The sequence below is a fragment of the Scyliorhinus canicula genome, chromosome 13 (assembly GCF_902713615.1).
Source record: "Scyliorhinus canicula chromosome 13, sScyCan1.1, whole genome shotgun sequence".
Classification (NCBI taxonomy): domain Eukaryota; kingdom Metazoa; phylum Chordata; class Chondrichthyes; order Carcharhiniformes; family Scyliorhinidae; genus Scyliorhinus; species Scyliorhinus canicula.
Genome location: NC_052158.1, coordinates 64,740,115 through 64,761,892, shown reverse-complemented (window position 1 = coordinate 64,761,892; position 21,778 = coordinate 64,740,115). Strand labels below are relative to the sequence as shown.

General features: G+C 51.9%; 1 protein-coding gene across 1 annotated transcript in view; it reads right to left on the bottom strand.

Annotated features, from left to right (window-relative positions):
* stk25b (serine/threonine kinase 25b) overlaps window positions 1-5,919 on the bottom strand; it is a 90,385-nt gene extending 84,466 nt beyond the window's left edge. The window contains exon 1 of the mRNA XM_038815656.1: window positions 5,687-5,919. Coding sequence (XP_038671584.1) covers window positions 5,687-5,722 — 36 coding nt within the window. The 5' untranslated portion in view covers window positions 5,723-5,919. The remainder of the gene's footprint in view (window positions 1-5,686) is intronic.
* Window positions 5,920-21,778: the final 15,859 nt, after the last annotated feature.

Genomic DNA, 21,778 nt, shown 5'->3' with positions numbered 1-21,778 from the left:
CATTTCAGGATGACTTAACAACTAAGGGAGGCAAGTTCAGGACCTTTGCAGCAGTAGCCCGGTTACCATTTAAGATTACAGCCTTGAAATTCCTCCCCGGCATCTGTTATTACTTATAATCTATACTGAGAGATATCACCTCATGCTGCTGACGGTAACTCAAAGGATGTGTGTTTTGTATGTGGACATGAATATCGCCATAAGTGCAAGTTTTTCCATCTGCTTAGGCATAGATAAATATTTCCCTTTTAAGACAAGTTCAAAATGCTGTGGCTTCTTGAGGTCAAGTGGAGGCCAACTGCTCCTGAGCAGGTCTGGGAGATCAATTCGAGGTCAGGGAACCAGAAGATAATGGCGGAATTTAAACAAAAAAAAAGGCTGGCACTGAAATGTAGCAGGGCAACATCTACTAGTGCAAAACTCTCATTTCAAAATCTTTTACTTACAGGAATTTAATCTAACTACATATTTTGTGACATTTGTGGTGATACTGACTGCTCTTCTTGATGACAATGTTACTCACAGTTTACAACTAATCACGGCATAATCCTACAGGTTAAATTCAAAAATAAATCAAAGGGTAGGTAACTGGGAGATTCCAGTCCCTTTCAACCTTGGTGCCTGACATTATGACATGATATGACAGTTGTTGATCCATCGTTGGCAATATTAAGATTATCGTATGATTGAGGACGGATGTTGCCAGCTACCGTTAAGTAAATACAGAACTGAAAAATTGAGATAATGTCATTCTCACATATTCAAGTCAAAAGCCTGCGGATGTTGGAAATCTAAACAGAAAACAGAAAATGCTGGATATCCTGAGTTTATCCAGCATTTTACCTTTCTCTACTATATTATTTCTTCTCACATTGTTCAGTGAAACATTGTTATAAAGGAAAAGTAAGAATTTCAGGAGATTAGAAACAAACTTTTCAGAGGAGCGACTTGGGTTAAAAGGGAGCAATGCTACAATTAAAAGCTGATTTAATAATGATAATCTTTATTAATGTCACAAGTAGGCTTGCATTAACACTGCAATGAAGTTACTGTGAAAAGCCCCTAGTCGCCACATTCCGGCACCTGTTCGGGTACACTGAGGGAGAATTCAGAATGTCCAATTCACCAAACAAGCACGTCTTTCAGGATTTAAAATTGAAGGTACTGTTAGACGAGTTAACAATAAAGAGAAATACATCTTTAATCCTATTTGGATTTTAAAGCAGCACTGTCCAATATGTTAGCCCCTAGCCATAAATGGCCTATTAACTAGCAAGATATATTTAAATGCATTTTAGGTTAGAAAATAGAAAATGAGTAGAAACACGCATGAACGCATGATTTCTGATTTCAACATTAATATTTGAATGGCTCATAAACATGTGCAGGTTAGTCTTTTCCAGAGTTTGTTGGTAAAATGTCACGGCTAAAGGCAGAATATGCAAAAACTGCTTTGATTGTTGCGTGCTTCTAATTCTTCGATTACTGCTTATTGGCCATCACCTAAAATGGTGTCAGATAGAATCCAACAGTGCAGAAGGCCATTCGGCCCATCGAGTCTGCACTGACCCCCCCCCCCCCCCCCCCCCCGAAAGAGCACCCTAACCTAGGCCCACTCCCCGGCCCTATCCCTGTAAACCCACCAAACCTTTGGACACAAAGCGGCAATTTAACATGGTCAATCCACCGAACCTGCACATCTTTGGATGGACTAAGATATCAAGACTTCAGCATCATGGAAACAACAACATTGTGTAGAACGAGGAACTGTCACAGTGACCAGGTTAAATTTTCCAAGCCAGCGGTATTAAACCTGGTCAATAAAGAGCAGCTACGATAGTGTATGTAATAGCAAAAGGCAAGACAAAAAGTCTGAACACTGATTCTGACCAAGTTAAAATGTTGGCTTACAACTGCTGGATGGAAACTCAGAAGCTGCACTGAGGGTTGTCTGAAATTCATACCAGGATTCCAAGCTCTGGAGAAAGAATGAAACTGCAAAGTTTGGCATTCAATGATGGCAGGTGTTTGCTAAAGAAATAGGCACAACCACATCGATCTATATGGTAGGCAAGGCATTTTCTAATATAGCGACTATTAAACGTGACTAAACAGCATTGCCGGAACCACACCTGCATCGATATTTAATGGACAACGAAAAGGAAGCAAAGAATGATCAAAAGGGAAACATTCAAAAATCAATGTTCTTTTATGTATCTTACCCTGAAAAAGAAACCCAGGTGTTTATTTAGGTATGCAAAAAATTAGATTTTAAATACAAAACACCTAATCACTATTTCTTGACTTCTCTCTTTAACCTTGGTGTGTTGCACTACAGTGCTGACATCTATCTCATCGCCAGCATTGCAGGCTGGAGTATTCAGCTATGCTAGATGCGGCACTGGCAGCACGCATGGACTTGGAGAGGATCTGCAAATCCAAAGCATGAAAGGCATGCAGGTCCACATGTACTCATTTTTCTCTGTTTCCCAGTTGGTCATGTTACCTCTTAAGGGATGCAGAGGGATGAGCAGAGGGATCTCGGTGTCCATGTACATAGATCCCTGAAAGTTGCCACCCAGGTTGATAGGGTTGTGAAGAAGGCCTATGGTGTGTTGGCCTTTATTGGTAGAGGGATTGAGTTCCGGAGCCATGAGGTCATGTTGCAGCTGTACAAAACTCTAGTACGGCCGCATTTGGAGTATTGCGTACAGTTCTGGTCGCCTCATTATAGGAAGGACGTGGAAGCTTTGGAACGGGTGCAGAGGAGATTTACCAGGATGTTGCCTGGTATGGAGGGAAAATCTTATGAGGAAAGGCTGATGGACTTGAGGTTGTTTTCGTTAGAGAGAAGAAGGTTAAGAGGTGACCTAATAGAGGCATACAAAATGATCAGAGGGTTAGATAGGGTGGACAGCGAGAGCCTTCTCCCGCGGATGGAGGTGGCTATCACGAGGGGACATAGCCTTAAATTGAGGGGTAATAGATATAGGACAGAGGTCAGAGGTGGGTTTTTTACGCAAAGAGTGGTGAGGCCGTGGAATGCCCTACCTGCAACAGTAGTGAACTCGCCAACATTGAGGGCATTTAAAAGTTTATTGGATAAGCATATGGATGATAAGGGCATAGTGTAGGTTAGATGGCCTTTAGTTTTTTTTTCCATGTCGGTGCAACATTGAGGGCCGAAGGGCCTGTACTGCGCTGTATCGTTCTATGTTCTAAGTCCCGCTGGTACATAGTTGAAAAGGAAGATGTGACCACGGCAACTCTCAATGCTGCCATCCAGAATATCTCAGAAGCATCCCTGCTGTGCTTACCTTCTTTTAAATGCCCGGAAAAGCCACTTCAAGCATACGTTAAAAGGCAGTCTGATTGCATATACCGTACACAGTTATCTCAGATTCGTGATGCAGGGCGGGGCCAACAGCATGGGTTCAATTCCTGTATAGCCCGAGATGATTCATGAAGGCCCTGCCTTCTCAATCTTGCCCCTGACTGCCTGCAATAAGCTGACTTGAACCATGTGCCTTGGCTCCTGACTTAATGATGAAAAAAATGTAGATAGCAGCAGAGAAGCAGAGCTGATCACAGTCAGCACAGACAATGTCGAAGAAGCCTCCACCATAACTATAGCAAGATGATTCAATATTCACACTCGTGCACAAGAAACATTTTGTTACAAACTGCTGATACATTTATATTTGCCCAAAAGAAAATATCCACAGATCCCTTGATTTTAAAGCGCTGGAACAAATTTATTACCTTTTAATCGAGTCAGCCTTATGCAGTGCTAATTAAAAACACCTCAGTTCTTACCACAGGATTAGTGCGAACACGTCAGTTAGCAAATATTGGCCATTTCAATCAAAACTATTTTCTGTTAAACAGGTGAATATCCATTTACCAAATCAGGCAGAAGACATTCTGATGATCCACAACGATCCACAGCTTTACTGTGATACTATAGTTCATAATAAACACTGGCTTCCACTCTTCATTCCTGGATCCTTTTTGTCCAGAAGCATCCCCAACCGGGGGAAAACCCAGCTCTTATAACAGGCTTCATAGAACATAGAACAGTACAGCACAGAACAGGCCCTTCGGCCCTCGATGTTGTGCTGAGCATTGTCCGAAACCAAGATCAAGCTATCCCACTCCCCGTCATTCTGGTGATAGAACATAGAACAGTACATGAGTCAATGAGCATCACCGGCTCTCAATTTACTCCGAAGCATGACCTTGGAGTTTACTCTTAAAAATGACCTGCCTTTCTAACATTGTCACTTTCAACCCATGCCTAATATCCTATTGCAAACTTCCATTGAGTAACAAGATATTGGGGGGGGGGGGGGGGGGCAATTTTTGGTGTGGGTACGAGAGAGGTCACTTTATTTTTATTAATTAATGGGAAGTGGCAAGTGGCAAGACCAGCAATCCTTGTCGTTGAGAAGGTAGTGATGAGCTGTCTTCTTGAACCCTGCCGTCCATGTGGTGTAGATGCTGTTAGGGAGATCAGCAATTTGACCGAGCAACAGTGAAGGAACGGCAATATAGTTCCAAGTCAGGATGGAGTGTGGCTTGGAAGGGATCTTCTAGGTGGTGGCATTCCTATGCGCCTGCTACCTTTGTCCTTTAAGTGACAAGATCTCATGAGTTTGGAAGGTGCTGTCGACGAAGCAAGTCTTGTGGATGGTACAGACTGCTGCCACACTGAGCTAATGTTGGAGAAAGTGAATGTTTAAAATGATGGCTGGCGCCAATCTAGCAGGCTACCTTGTCCTGCATGGCGCTGAGCTTCTGGAGTGTTGTTGGAGTCGCACTAATTCAGGTAAGTTGGGAGTATTCCATCAAGCTACTGACTTTTGTCGTGTAGATGGTGGACAGGATTTGGGGAGGTGAGTTACTCACCTCAGAATTGCCAGTTTCTGACCTGCTTTTGTAGCCACAATATTTATATAGCTGGTCCAGTCCATTTGTCGGTGATGGTAATCCCCAGAACATTGATGGTGGGGATTCAAAAATGGCAAGAGAAGGTGGTTTAGGCTCTCTCTCATTGGAGATTGTCATTGCCAGTCACATGTGCAGCATAAATGCCACTTACCAGCCCAAGCCGGAATGTTGTCCTGGTCTTACTGCACATGGACACAGATTGTTTCAGTATTTGAGGAGTTGCGAATAGTACTGAACCCTTTGCAATCGTCAAACATCCCCACATCTGGCCCTATGATGAAGTCAAGGTCATTGATGAAACAACTGAAGATGGCTGGGCCAAGGACACTAGTAATGGCCTAGGGCTGGGATGATTGACCTCCGACAACCGCAACCATCCTCCCCTGCCAGGTGCAATTCCGACCAGCCGAGACGTTCGTTTTCGACACAAATTCCCACCAGTTTCAATTTTTAAGAGGGCTCGTTGATGCCACGCTCGTTCAATACCAACTTGCATGCCAATCAGAGGGTGGCAACACAACCACCTGCCACCCAGAGCGTGAACATGTGGCAGTGACCTCCTGACGATGGCCATCTCATCAACATGACTGAAAAGGAAGGGGGGTGGGGAGGAAGGGAAGACCACCTGTATTTTTTTTTGAAGAGGGTGGGAAGGATAGAGATAGATGAGAATAAAAAACCCAGAGCCAGCCACGTCCAATAAAATACCAGCAGCAGCAGCAGCCCCTGCTCCTACCTGTATACTGAAGTCTCGAATGTGAGCCATTTCCATGGGAGGGGGCAGTCAGGCAGTGCTGATGGTCTCCGAGGGTGGAGGTCACAGCACAACCTCTAGGAGCGGGCCCAGGGGGACATCACCGCCACCAAAGGCCGCCTGGAGCCTCCGCAAACGCCGATCAGCCCCTCACTGTTTGGGTCTCCAGCTCGCCTGCTGCCCTCTTACCGCGCAGGCGCGCCGGCTTCCTCCTCCTCCTTCCCCTCCCCCCATGCCGTGACGCATGCCGGTACCTAGAGTCCTGCAGCCCGCCCCGGCCGCCCCGCGCAGCCGGCTGACTCCGGGCGGGGAGCACTTCACCTCCCGGCCTCCCTCGCGTCACGCGCGCCAGCTTCCGGCCTGAGCATGCGGGCGTCACTCCGCACAGTCTCTGATACGTCTTCCTGTCAATCACCCTATGGGGCCACGCCCCCTCCCAGGACACTGAGCTCAGCAACAACAGCAACCAGCAATCAATCACACAGCACCTTATCACAAGGAGCCTTATCAGATAACAATTCAGGTCCAAACTATCCCCATTCCCCAGGAAATGTTATAAACCAAGCTACAAATTAGACACCTTCCACAAACCACAATCTTCATGGTATCTGCTTTTAAGGAACATGCATTGAACTTTTTGAATGAAGTGTGACTGAACTCATTGTGCACCTTCTGTGAAGATTCACTCACCAAGTAAGAATCCAGCAGAGTTAAGGAAAAAAACTAACTATTGAATCTACATGTATTGAGTTGGATTATGAGGAGAGGTTGAGTAGACTGCGACTGTATTTGTTGGAATTTAGAAGGATAAGGGGGGATCTTATAGAAACATATAAAATTATGAAGGGAGTAGATAGGATAAATGCGGGCAGGTTGTTTCCACTGGCGGGTGAAAGCAGAACTAGAGGGCATAGCCTCAAAATAAGGGGAAGTAGATTTAGGACTGAGTTTACACTTTGGGTATTCCATGGATGCTGAATGTGTGCTGCAGCCTATCCATGGTTGACTTTGTGGTCACAGTTTGTATCTTGTGGATCTTGAGCCACTTTGAGTGGGTGTCCACCATAACAAAGAATGTCACCCCCTGAAATAGGCCGTTGAAGTCTATGTGTATGCGGGACCAAGGTTTTCCTGGCCATTCCCAAGGATTAATTGGCACAGCTGATGGGATCTTCTGGTTCTCCTGGCAAGGACCGCTGTGCTGAGCCAACCTTTCAATGTCTGAGTCTATCCTGGGCCATCAAACATAGCTGCGGGCAAGCATCTCCATCTTGGATACTCCTTGGTGTCCACTGTGGAGGTCTTGTAACAAGAGCGCATGACTGCGTTCTGGGATGACCACCCATGTCCCCCACAATAAGACGCAGACCTCCACGCTCAGCTCTAGAAGCTTCATTGTATAAGCCCGCAGATCGTCAGGCAAAGATCTGTGTTGGCCCCTGTATTGGACCATCTGTCGGACCCGAGATAGCTGTGGGTCCATCTGGGTCCACCCTTTTAAGTAAGCCACCGTGAAAGGGAAGGAATCCATGAGGTGGAGGGCCGCTACTACTTTTGCGGCTGAGGCAGGAGCCGGCAGTCTTGTGGAGAGGGGCAAGCGGCTCAATGCATTGGCATGTGGGATCCATGTGCCCAGGCAGTGTATCAATACATTCCGATGCTGCTAAGAGTAACGCCCATCGCTGGACCCTGGCAGATGCGATCGGGGAAATCACTCAATCCACTTTGAATAGCCCAAGTAAAGATTTGTGGCCGGTATGGACTGTAAATATATAGCTGTGGACATACTGGTGGAACTTCCTCGCGCCAAATACAACAGCAAGGCCCTCCTCAATTTGGGAATAATTCCGCTCAGCATCGGATAGTGTGCACAACGCGAAAGCTATCGGCCACCCACACCCATCGGGCATCCGGTGTGTGAGAATGGCTCCTACGCCATAAGGGGGCGCCACAAGTCGGGAGAAGTGATTTTTCTGCGTTGAAGTGCGTCAGCAGCTTCTTGGATGATAACTGCGCTTGACCTCTTGGAATGCCTTCTGCTGTGGGAGGTTCCATTTCCACTGGTGTCCTTTCTTTAACAATTGGTGGAGTGGGCTAAGCAGTGTGGCCAAGTTGAGGATGAATTTCCGCTAGCAGCTGAGGAGTCCCAAAAAGAAGCGGAGTTTGGTTGGGCCTTGAGGGATGGAAGCCTGTCGGATGGCTGCACCTTGTCTTCCACTGGGTGAAGCCCCCTCCTGTCGAGCCCGCACCCTAAATAGTTGACTTTGGAGGCATTAAAAATGCACTTCTCCTTGTGGAGGCGGACGGTGGCCTGTTCAAAATGCCTGAGGACTTTGGCCAGGTTCTCCAAATATTCTTTGTCCGAGGCCCTGATGATGAGTACGGCATCCAGGTATATGGTCCTCCAGGGTAAGCCCCACAGGATGTTTTCCATCACGCGTTGCACAGTCTGATGAAACCTCGAAAAGCAGTTGGGTGTATTCGTATAACCCTCGGTGGGTGTTGACTGTAACGTACCACCGAGTGTCAGAATCTGGGACCAGCTGTAGATGCGCATGGCTCAGGTCGAGCTTCACGAACTACATTCCGCTGCTGAGTTTGGCATATAAATCCTCAATGTGTAAGGCTGGGTAATGGTCAACGTGAGAAAGCCAGTTCACCATCATCTGTAGTTCCCGCACAGGCGTATGGACCCCGGAATTTTGCACCGGGACCACTGGCGCACCCCAATCGGCGAAGTAGATGGGTGGATAATACCCAAACGATCCAGCTCTGCATTGACCTTGGGTCGCAGCATGTATGGCACTGGGCGGGCGCGGAAATAACAGGGTTGCGCGTCATCGTCCACATTGATTTTGGCCCTTGCGCCTTTTATCATCCCAAGAACTTCAACGGAAACTCCTAGAAACTTCTCCAGCGCTCCTTCTGGGCCGTGGGGGTAAATGCAGCAGACGCATTGCTAGTTCAATTTTAACTATGGCAACCAATGGTGGTCCAGAAGCTGGGGCCTCCTCCGCGGACGAACACCAAGGGCAAACATGCCGACTGGTCCCCATATGCCACTGTCACGTGGGTGATGCCCTCAATGGCCAAAGGGTCTCCAGTGTACGTCAGCAATCGGGCCTCCGTGTCCCCAAGGTCCAGGTTCTAGAGACCGGACTTGATCATGGCAAATGTCCGATGGCTGATCACTGAGACTGCTGCTCCGACATCGAGCTCCATTTCAATGGGGTGTACATTCACCTTTCATGCAATCCGGATGGGTGCTCCTCTGCGGGCTGTAATGCAGTGCAACTGCTGGTACTCTTCCCCCTGGTCTTCAACATAGTATGCTTGGCTTCTAGGGGGAGGTAATGCCTAGGAAATTGGCGGTAAATGATGCCTTCATTGGCCTGTCCGGCATCCATGCCCTGCTCGCAGCATCCAAGTCCACGGCCTGCAGCCTTTATCTTGGTATTCTGGTTCAGGGGAATCATCCCATTTGCATTGGGTATGTGGTCAGTCCCGCTTCATGGAAGCTCGCGCCTATCAGTCCTGGCAGCGTTCGGGAGATACAAGCCTGGGGGCCCTGGTAACGGCGCCGTGGCCGCTCCCTCCTACGAGGTATACCACGAGTCCGGTGGTGGCGGCTACCCTCAAGATTTGGGGGCAGTGGAGGCGACATAGGGGAGAAGTGGGGGGGCTCGATGGAGGCTCCGTTAAGGGGGAACCATAGGTTCGTCCCGGGGAACATTGATGGGGGATTTCAGGGTTGGCACAGAGCGGGCATTAGACAGCTGAGGGACCTGTTTATTGATGGGTGGTTTGCGAGCCTGGGGGAGTTGGAGGAGAAATTTGGGCTCCCCCCGGGAAACATGTTGAGGTATCTGCAGGTAAAGGCATTTGCTAGACGGCAGGTGGAGGGATTCCCTTCGCTTCCCGCGAGGGGGGTGAGTGACAGGGTGCTTTCGGGGGTCTGGGTCGGAGAGGGGAAGATATCTGATATCTACAAGGTTATGCAGGAGGTGGAGGAGGCGTCAGTAGAGGAGCTGAAAATGAAGTGGGAGGGGGAACTGGGGGAACAGATCGAAGACGGGACATGGGCTGATGCCCTGGAGAGGGTTAATTCTTCCTCCTCGTGTGCGCGGCTTAGCCTCATCCAATTCAAGGTTCTGCACCGGGCCCACATGACTGGGGCGAGGATGAGTAGGTTCTTTGGGGGTGAAGACAGGTGTGTCAGGTGCTCGGGGAGTCCAGCGAACCATGCCCATATGTTCTGGGCATGCCCGGCACTGGAGAAGTTCTGGAAGGGGGTGGCGAGGACGGTGTCGAGGGTGGTAGGATCCAGGGTCAAGCCAGGCTGGGGACTCGCGATTTTTGGGGTTGGGGTGGAGCCGGGAGTGCAGGTGGCGAAAGAGGCCAGTGTTCTGGCCTTTGCGTCCCTAGTAGCCCGGCGAAGGATTTTGCTACAATGGAAGGATGCGAGGCCCCCAAGCGTGGAGACCTGGATCAATGACATGGCGGGTTTCATTAAGCTAGAGAAGGTCAAATTCGCCCTGAGAGGATCGGTACAAGGGTTCTTTAGGCGGTGGCAACCTTTCCTCGACTTTCTGGCTCAACGATAGGGTACTGGGACAGTAGCAGCAGCAACCCAGGGGGGAGGGGGGGGGGGAAGAGGGAGGGAAAAGGGGGGGGACGATGACTATGTTTGTTTATTTAATTTTAATTTATTTTTAAGTTCTTTTGTTGGGGTTTGGGGGTGGGGGGGGGATATGATACATGCGTTGAGGCGGTCTGGGGGGTGTTACAGTTGTTATGGGTTATTTTGTTGCATTTCATTGTTTGTTGTTATATTTTATATTTTCTGTAAAAAATTCCAATAAAAATTATTGTAAAAAAAAAAGACAATGGCGGGACCAGCAGATCCCACTGCCGGCCAATGTTGGGCCACTTCCTCTGATGCGGAACGTGCAGGCGTTTTCCATGGAAAATCCTGCCTGTGGTGATATGCATCACTGTAGATACACAAGGGGTTAATGTAAGTACACGTAGACTAGCTAGACACTAGAGGGAGCACCAGAGACATGACACACAGACACTCAACCAATAGGTCAGTAAGATAGGACACGACCAATGGGCATTCACGATACACACAGAGGTGACACTACCACAGGGGGGCTTTACACCAACCCATATATAAAGGACACACACACATGATCTTCCTCTTTCCAGTAGAGACACTCAGTGAGTACAGACACAGGGTTGATTCAACATCACACCCACCACGTGGATTGTAGCAGACTGGTTTGTCAGTCTGAGTAGCTATAGAAGGATTATCAGTAGTAGCGAACCCGAGTCGGAGAATTGTAAATAGTTCAATAAACGTGTTGAAGTTATCTCCACTTCTGAACTTTCCTTTGTCAGAGTACCCATCAAGGAAGCCGCTTATGCTACGCCAAGAGCATAACAAGACACTGCCAAGTGTGTTACTTCATTATTGCTAAAAAAAACTGGCCTCAAATTTAGACAGGTTAAAACAATCTGACAGAGCAGGAGCGCATCAGTCAATCCTGCATTTTTATCAGGTTCTGAAAAACGAGGATTTATCTTTCAACAAAGCTACAATTCAGATCATGAATTTCCTATAACATTCTGTCTCACCATGCCCATCCCTCTCAAATTCTCTCTTCCCCCCCCCCCCCCTACTTTGCTCTCACATTCACTCACCTTGCCTGGAGTTCGCTGCTCCTTGCTTTCTGTCCTGGGGCTCATTGTGCTGCTTTCTCTGGGCTCCGCTGCTTTGCCTGGGGCTTGCTGCCTGTTCTGGGCCCCGTCTCCTGGCCCAGGGTTCAATATCTCGCTGGGATTCTGCTGTCTCGGCTGGCGTCCGCTGTCTCTTCTGGGCCTCGCTGCCTCGCCTGGGCCCTACTGCTTCACCAGGGGTTCCCTGCCTTGTCTGGTCCTGATGCTTCACCTGGTCCCGCTGACTCACGTAGCTCATCTGAGGTACTTTGAGCTGCCTCGTCTGGAGCTTGCTTTGAACTTAAAAAAAATGTTTAAAATATTTTTATCAAAGTTTTCAATTGTACAAAATCGTACAAAACATAGACAATTTGAAACATCAATTAAGAAAACAAAATACAAAAGAGAACACAAACCCACATACCACAAACGCACCCCTGCCCCAATCCCCCCTCTCCCTCAGCAACAGATGGTGATTATTTCCTTGAAGTAAGTAATAAAAACCCCTCAGAGAACCCTCCGACCGATTTCCCCTCATGGCGTACGTAACCTTTTCTAGGTATAAAAATTCCATTAGATCGCCTAACCATGCCGGGCACTTGGTGGGGTTGGAGACCTCCACCCCAGCAGGACTCGCTTCCGGGAAATCAACGAGGCGATGGCCCTGTCCTCAGTGAGTCCAACACCCCAAATATGGCAACCAAAGGACAGGGCTCCAGTTCAATATTGAGAATCGCGTCATGGTGCTAAATTAGGAGACCCAAAAGCTCACAATTTTGGGACAGCATCAGAACGCGTACGTCTGGTTGGCTGGTTCCCCGGCGCACCGCCACACCTATTGTCCACCTCCAGCAAAAAACTACTCATCCTCTCCTTGGTTCAGTGTGCCCTAAACACTACCTTAAGCTGGATCAGGCCCAGCCTCCCACACGAGGACGTGGAGTTCACCCTACGAAGGGCCTCACTCCACACCCCATCATCTATTATGGCCCTCAGCTCTCCCTCCCGCTACTCTTTCACTCTACCCACTGAGCTTATTTCTTCTGATAGGATCTGCCCGTAGATTCCTGACGTATTACCCTCCTCCAACCCTGCAAGTAATAGGATCCTTTCCGTTAGAGATGTCGGGGGTGCCTGTGGGAAAGTCGGGAAAGTCTTCTGCATTAAATTCCGAACCTGGAGATACCTAAACAAGGACTGGGGGGGAGGGTTGACCTCGAGAGCCCGTACCACCCCGTTAGTTCCTCTAAGTTGGTGATTGCCCCTCCAAAAACAAGTCTTCTATTCTGTCTAATCCCTTCTTGCCCAACACCTCAAACATGGCGTCCAGTTCTGAAGACTCAAACAGGTGGTTAGCACAATAGGGGCCAACGTCAACAAAGCCTCAGCTTAAGACGCTGTCTGGACTGCCTCCCTATCCTTAGAGGGGACACGACCACCAGACTCGCAGAATATCTTGTTAGTGAAAACGTGAGCGAAGCTGTGGCCGGTTCTCCCAACCCAGTCCCCTTACATGACCTCTCCACTATGTACCCAAGCGGTCACTGGGTCACTACATCACCCCAACACCTTTTCTATGTTGGCTTCCCAAAATAAAAAAGCAAATTGGACAGCGCGAGTCCCCCGGACTGTCTGTCCCTCTTTAAAACTGTCCGACGAATTCTTGGAGTCTTGCCGCCCAAATAAAAGATATTATCAGCCTTCCTAGCCTCCCAAAAAAGGATTTAGGGAGGAAGAACCGTGGAAGAATATTCATTTTGATAGACTGGACCCTGCCTGCCAAGGACAAAGGTTATCCCACCTTTGCAGATCCGACTTGACCTTACTCACCAGACTGGTGCAGTTCAATTTATGGAGCTGTGTCCAGTCCCGGGCCATGCAGATACCTGAAGTTTGATCTGGCAAGGCGAAAGGGAAGCGTTCCCCCTCCCCACGGGGTCCAGCAGAGAATACTCTTCTGTCAAGTTGAATCCTGAAAAAGAGCCAAAGCTCTTCAGAAGCTCCATTATATGACCCATTACAAAGCAGTAGTCGTCGGCATAGAGGAACACCCTGGGCGAGATTCTCCGGACTCACGACGGGTCGGAGAATAGCGGGCGTCGGAAATTTTTACGGCGACGCTGTTCCGACGCCCTCCCGCTATTCTCCGAACCCCGCAAATTGTCGGAGTCGCGTTTCCCGACAAACGCCTCCTTCCCGCCCCTGACACGACCAGAATCGCCACTGTGAGCCCCCCCGCTATTCACCGGCCCGGATGGGCCGAAGTCCCGACGTCATGGCGCCCTGTTTGGACGTCGTGAAACACACCTGCTTTTTAAATTCGTCAACCAGTCGGCCTGGCTGACGACTGCTTGGAGGAGGTCAGGGCACCACTCTGCGCACCGCTCAGCGCATCGCTCAGCGCACCGCTCGAGTCTGGCCACAACGGGGAAGGCATCCCTGGGAACGGGAGGGGGTCCAGAACGGGGGCGGTGGGGGGGACGGAGGGGGCAGTGGGGGAGACGGAGGGGGCAGTGGGGGAGACGGAGGGGGCAGTGGGGGAGACGGAGGGGGCAGTGGGGGAGACGGAGGGGGCAGGGGGGGAGACGGAGGGGGCAGTGGGGGAGACGGAGGATGCAGTGGGGGAGATGGAGGGGGCAGTGGGGGAGACGGAGGAGGCAGTGGGGGAGACGGAGGGGGCAGTGGGGGAGACGGGGGAGGCAGTGGGGGGCGACGGAGGGGGGGGGGGGTTTAGGTAGAGAGTGAGCCGTCCAACCCCGTAACAAAATGTCTGCCACCATGCCATGGTGTGCAGGTGATGAGGACACGGCCGCTGGTTCCCCTGTGGCTTCCGGCCACAGGCCACTGACGCACCCGTGAGGAGGACATAGTTTACTGGCCGTTGGATGCAGGAAGTGACCAGGGGTTAGGCTGACCGCGTGTCAGCAGCGCGACCAGGCCACCGGGACACACAGGTATCCCGTGGCAGGAGGCTGCCGAGGTGTCGACTAACGTCCGTCTAACATGTCCCGTTTCTCCGCCCCCCACCACCCTTCTGTAGGTTAGCACGATGCATGGGAACAGAACGGCTATGTTCTGCGCAGTGGTTGGGGCCGCTCTACTGGATTTGGAGATGCAGCAGCATCCACACCCACAACCCGCAGTGGCTGCAGGGCCAGCTGCAGCAGCAGAGGGAAGGGCCGAGGAGTTGCCAGTCGTCGAGCAGCATGGGGGGGGGGAGGAGGAGGAGGAGGAGGAGGAAGAGGAAGAGGAGAGAGTGAGGGTGCAGCCACGGCGTCAGAGGCGACGACCAAAGCCGAGGGTGTACCGTGTCCGGGTCTCTTTCCTAACAATGCCGGACATCACCTGCAGGAGAAGACTCCGGCTGAGTAGGCAGACGGTGATACATATCTGCGAACTCCTGTCGCACCTCGCCCCACGTGGAACGGGGGGAGGACACGCGATCCCGGTAGCCATCAAGGTGACGGTCGCTCTGAACTTCTATGCTACCGGCTCCTTCCAGTCTCCGAGCGGGGACGTCTCTGGGATCTCCCAGTCATCGGTGCACAGGTGCATCCGGGATGTGACCGACGCCCTCTATGCCATCGCCGATCGCTACATCACCTTTCCCGAGGACCGAGCAAGTCAAGACTCACGAGCCCGTGGATTTGCCAGTGTGGCCGGGATACCGAGGGTTCAGGGGTCAATCGACTGTGTTCACGTCCCCATGCGCCCGCCTGCTGTGGACAGGGACGTGTTCACAAACAGGAGGGGGACATACTCCATTAATGTCCAGGTGGTATGCGACCCCCACATGAGGTTCATGAACGTCTGTGCAAGGTTCCCAGGGAGTGTGCATGACTCCTACATACTAGCGCAGTCGTTCATCCCTGCGATGTTTGAGGGACGTCCCCCCCGGCTGAGGGGCTGGTTGCTAGGTGACAGGGGTTATCCGCTGAGGTCTTGGCTGATGACGCCGATACGGAGGCCTCAGACCAATGCGGAAACACGATACAACGAGGCCCATGCAGCAACCAGGGGTGTGGTGGAGCGCTGCCTTGGCCTCCTGAAGATGAGATTCAGGTGCCTGGACCGCTCCGGAGGGGCCCTGCAGTACCAGGCCGACAGGGTCGCTCGCATTGTAGTGGTCTGCTGTGCGCTGCACAACATCGCGATGCAGAGGGGAGATGACCTGTTGCAGGAGGCGGAGGGAGAAGCTAGTGGCAGTGGTGCCAGCACAGAGGAGGAGGAGGAGGAGGAGGAGGAGGAGGAGGAGGAGGAGGAGGACGCTGGCGGAGTGGCGGGCGCAGCACGCAGACACGACCCAGGTGCTGGTGATGTCCAGGAGGCGGCACGACGGACCCGGCAAGGACGGCGGGCACGCGATGCCATGGTGGCAGCACGGTTCACACATCGCATGTGACGTCCCCGATGAACACCAAACCACCACCTGCATCGCTAGTCATGCAGAGGGTCACCACACAACTGCCACCACCAAACCCCCCCACCCCCTCAGTGTACACTGCTCCACTTCGACATGACGCTTATCACTGGGTCCAGACGGAATGGCACAACATTGATGGCTGTGTCAGCGGGTGTGATCAGTGCCATGTGGAATGATGACAGCCCGCTCTGCGAAGAGCTGTGAGCTCAGAATCGTTAGAGAGAGTCTGACCCATGGCAATAGCTGAACCATCCACCTTGGTGGCCGCTGAGTTCGTCACTGACACTCCATCACGTGCCCGCGTGGGCTAGCTGTGGGAGGGGGGTAGGGGCAGGGACTGCACACCCGGCACCGAGGTTTCACCACCCGCCACCCCCAGCGACACTCGGTCACCATCACGATTCCTGTGGCTGTGGAACAATCACACGGTATTACAAGTAAGGTGGAACAGTGTGTTTAATATTAACAATTATTTACAGGTGCCCTACCCCTACAACTAAACTGGGCCCTTCACCCGTGCCAACTTACTCAGTGTCTATCTTAGTTGCCTTACGGGCCCTACCACTACGTCTAAGTGAATCCCCAGATGATACAGCAGGAGTGGAGGAGGATTGCTGCGAATCGCCCCCCTCGACTCGTTTCTCCTTGGCCAAGCGTTTCCTGGGGCGACCCGGCCTTGATGGGCCAGGCTGCTCTGCGGGCGTCTCGGGTGACATTGTGCCACCCTGCTCTGCCTGCTGCCCACCCGATGCACCAGGGATGGGACGGGGGGAGGCCGAGAATTCCGGGACGTCCCGTGATGGAGTTAATGGGACGGGCCCCGAAACCTCCTCCTCCCTCGGGGAGCCCGGTGGCCCCCGGGCCTCACTTTGGGACAGAGGTGCGAGCGGGGAGGTTCCCCGTCGCACCACCGACACCTGGCGCTGCCAGTCCTGGAGGCCTGCAACGGTATCCACCAGGATCCGAAGGTTTGCAGAGACGGAGTCCAGGGAGTTAGACATTCCCGCCAGGGACTGTGCGATCTCAACCTGATTGTGCACGACGCCATCCAGCACATGTGTCAGGCGGTTGATGCTCTCGGCGACTGACTGCTGCGACTGGCCAATGACCTGCTGAGACTCGGCCATGGCCCGCAGGGCGCCGGCAATGTCGGTTTGGCTCTGGCACATTGCTGCCTGTGAGAGGGCAACCCTGTCCAGGGCCGAGGATGACGCGTGCACATTAATCCCAACGTCTTGCATAACCTGACCCATTGCCTCCACCGCGGATGCCACCCGTGCGGTGTCGGACTGGGTCTCTGCCATGAGCGGCACCACTCCCTGCTCTTGGACGCGGATCGACTCCTCTAACAGCGTCTGCAGAGTCTGGAAGGAAGCCCTCATCCCGTCATTGTTTCCCTGGGTTTCCTGAGGCATCGGCTGTGCGGGTGGGTTGAGAAACTCCAGGAACTCCGAAAACGTCTGGGAGCCAGCTGCATCCTGGGCCTGGTCTGGCCTCCGCGAGTCCGGGCCCTCTGTTGCTCCGACCTCCACCTGCTGTACCTGCTCATCTGTGATGTGCCAACCAGACTGTGCCCCAGGAGACTCATCACTAAATAGGCCCGCCGGGGTGTGTATCTCTGGGATGATGGAAGTGGTGGGAGAAAGCAGTGCCGCAAGCCCGACGCTCTCAATGGTTAGGTCCTCGTCCAGGGTGTGGGGCCGCTCAGCGACAGGAGGGTTGTCCCTGGCCATTTCTGGTGGTGGTGGTGGACCTCGAACCCTCTGTGCGTCCTGGTCCGCAGATTGGGTTGGGGCAGATAGGGCTGCCCGCTGATCGGGCACCCTCTGTTGTGAGGCCCCGGGTGAGGTGGCGGCAGATTCGTGTCTCCGTCTGCAGCCAGACGGCCCTGGTCGTTCGGCATCACGTCCTAGGGAAGAGAATGAGACGGGTTATTTCGATTTGCTCGGCAGGCCGCTGGACGGTCCCAGTGGGCAGGGTGTGTGAAGGGACAGAGGATGGGGAGGTGTCCCAGTGGGCAGGGTGTGTGAAGGGACAGAGGATGGGGGGGGGGGGGGGAGGGTGTTTGTCAGGGAGGGTTGTCTCACTTGCTGCAGTTCCGCCAACCTCGCATTGCGCGATATCGCGGGTGGCAGACCCCCCAACAAGGTCCAGTGCCCTCTGTTCAAAGGTGCTGAGGGGGTGCATGTTGGGCGAACCCCCTCCAGTCTTGTGCCGCTCACGGTGGTTATGACCGGCCTTGGCCTGTTGGGGGAGGAAACATAGGTAGATCATTACAAAACGGTAGGTCTCAGAAGTCCGTTCTGATACTGGCACAGTTTGGGGGGGGGGCAAGTTGTCATCAGATGATTGCATCTCTCCTCGGGGCCAGAGCGCTGGGTCTGTGACAACTTTGTGAACCACCCTCAAATAACTCTGCCCCAATCCCTCTCCCCCCCCGCCCCCCGGGCAGTTAAGGGGGAGGGATGGTTGTGACTAGGGGGCACCCTCATGGCACTTACCCTGGCAGACCTGGTGAGGTCATGTAGCTTCTTTCGGCACTGCTCTGCTGAGCGAGGGGTCTGCCCCACAGCACTGACGGCAGCAGCCACGTCACGCCAGGCCTGGCGTACCGTGCTGGCAGGTTGGCGATGCCCTCTCCGCGGGCGGATGATGCCCCTCCTCTGCTCCACGGCATCGAGCAGCGCCTCGACGTCTGCATCAATAAAGCGAGGTGCAGCTCGCCTAGGCTCCGACATCCTGCCCGACAGATTCTGTGGTCGCCCGCGCCTTTTTACGGCGTCGGGCGGCGTCACATGGGCGGGTTCGTGTCGTCGTCGCGTTCCGTCGTCATCACGCACGTAATTGACGCGGCCGCGCTGCTAGCCCATTTCCAGGAAGTGAATCGGTCGGGAAATGAAGCCTTCGCGACCGTCGTAAAACGGTCCCGATTTTTACGACCGTTTGCCGACTTTCCGCGGGTGCGGAGAATTTCGCCCCCTATGCTCCACCCTCCATCTAATTATCAATTATCCCCTTCCATTTTCTTGAAGCCCTCAAAGCCATAGCCAAGGGCTCGGTCGCCAGTACAAATAGGAGGGGAGACATTCGGACACCCCTGTCACATTCCCCAACCCAATTGGAAGTACCCCAAGATCAAAATGTTAGTATGTACACCAGCCGATGGGGCTTGCCGATGGGGCCTTATACATGAATCAAACTTTGGTCCAAGCCCAAACGTCACTAAAACTGTAAACAGGTACTTCCATTCCACCCTGTCAAATGCTTTCTCGGCATCCAAAGACACCACCACCTCAGGACCAGGTCCCGCTGGTGGAGAGAGAACTACATTTAACAGTCGCCGAACGTTAGGCAACAGCAGCTGGCCCTTAATAAATTCTGTCTGATCTTCACCTATCACCTCAGGAAGGCAAGGCTCCAACCCTACCACTAGCACCTTAGCCAATACCTTGGCATCTATATTTAACAATGAAATAGGACGGCAAGACCAACATTCCAGAGGGTCAACTGCAACAGTGCTACTGGGAGAGCACCCGAGCCACTGGGAGAGCACCCGAGCCACTGGGAGAGCACCCGAGCCACTGGGAGAGCACCCGAGCCACTGGGAGAGCACCCGAGCCACTGGGAGAGCACCCGAGCCACTGGGAGAGCACCCGAGCCACTGGGAGAGCACCCGAGCCACTGGGAGAGCACCCGATCCAAAGAATCCTTAAATATGTCCACCATCAATGGGATCAACTGCCTGGCAAACCTCTTTTTAAAAAATTTTGAATCCCCAATTCATTTTTTCCAATTAAGGGGCAATTTAGCATGGCCAATCCACCTACCCTGCACATCTTTGGGTTGTGGGGGTGAAACCCACGCAGACACGGGGAGAATGTGCAAACTCCACATGGACAGTGACCCAGGGCCGGGATCGAACCTGGGACCTCGGTGCCTTGAGGCAGCAGGGCTAACCCACCGCGCCACCGTACTGCCTGCAAACCTCTTCTAAATCTCCACTGGAAACTCATCCAGCCCTGAGGCCTTACCTGTTTCCATCCGCTCGACAGCTGCCAAGACTTCCCTGGGTCCTAGTGGCACCTGGAACTCTTCGCGCTTCTCCTCCCCCACCACAGGAAATTCCAGACCTTCACAAATGCCGACACTCCGAACCCCTCTGCCTCTGCCACTCTTCTCTTGCCTCCCTATCCCTGTGCTCCTTGTGTGCTATAATCTACCCTCTGATAACCACTTTCAAGGCCTCCCACAGTGTGGAAGGAGAGACAGGCTCATTCCCATTGAACCCTACATATTCATCGATAGCCTTAGAAATGTGCCCACGAAACCCGTATCCGCCAGTAGCCTCATGTCCAGCCTACATGTCGGACGTTGAACAGAGCCCACCTCTAAAACCAAGTCCACCAAATGCGGAGCATGGTCTGAAATGACTATAGTTGAATGTTCTACTTTCCTCACCCCGGGAAGAAGAGAATTTAACCATCAAAAAAAGTCTATGCTGGAGTATACCTTATGAACTGGGGAAAATAACGAGACTCATTTACCCCCCCAACGGATACATTAACCACCACAGGTCCGCCCCACCCCCCTCCACTAACTCTGCCATAAATGCTAATAGTGCCTTCGCTAATCCCGACCCAATGATTTTGGCCTAGAATGGACTATCTTTGGCTCCAGCACACAGTTTAAATCTCCCCCCCCAGGATCGGTTGATGTATATCCCAATCCGGCAATCCGGGATGGAAGCCAACAGCTTCCTTATAAATACCACATCGTCCCAATTTGGGGCATATACATTCACCAACACTACACAACTTACCCATCAATGCCCCAGTAACAATCACATTCCACCCAAATCTGTCACTATGTTATCCGCTAAAAATCGTGTTCGCTTGTTGATTAAAATTGCCAGTCCCCAGGCCCTACTATCAAAGCCCGAGTGAAAAACCTGGCTCAGCCACCCCTATTGGAATACCTGGTCCCTCACCCGCGGGTGGGTATCCTGCAGAAGCACCACATGGGCCCTCTAAACTCTTCAGGTGAGAGTAAATTCTCGATCTCGTCACTGGACCAACCCCAACCCCCGCACGTTCCATGTGACCAACCTGATCAGGGGTCTCTCACCCCACCTCTTGACACGGAGTCAGCCATTCACACACTATGTATCCACACCAAATACCTAGGCCCAAAATGGTTGCCAACCCCACCCAAAAGGTGAGACAAAGAAACACCCCTAGTCACCGTCAGAGAACTACCCAACCCCCCCCCCCCCATTGTTCCTCCTCACCAACCTCATCCCCCCCTCACCAAACAAACAAGCTAGGCTCATTCAACCACGTCTAAACACGTCCAACAGGCCGCAGCCCCTCCCCCCACCACACTCCCGTTTGCTAGCTAAAACCTTGTTGCAAACGAGGTAGCTCCGCTCCAGGGTAAATATTAAGGAACAAAACAAAAAGAAGGCCGCTAGCCTGTCCCCATTACATCTATAACATAACAAAATCCAACACCCATGCAATTCTCAAATTCCTACTAAGGGCAATGTATTTCCATTGCTATTACTTGAACCATTACCCCCTACCCACACTAACCCTCCACCCCCCCCCCCCATAAAATATATGCAGCCTCAGAATAACAGCAAATTATATACAGTGTACAAAAAAATCCCAAACAATTTCATCCTATTAACACCCATAACAGTTCCCGCAGAACTCTTTAAAAAAATGTTTTTATTGATTTTCATTTGTACAACAAAGAGAAAAGATGAGAAAACACAGGAAACATATACAGCAACATGAGGCATATTAACTGTAGAATCCAAATGGCCGGTTACAGCAACCATCCTGTAAACTAGACACACGCTACCTCATTGTATTAAAACATATTAGGGGTGTGATCGAGGCAACAGAGCTGAAACACATTAGTCGCCA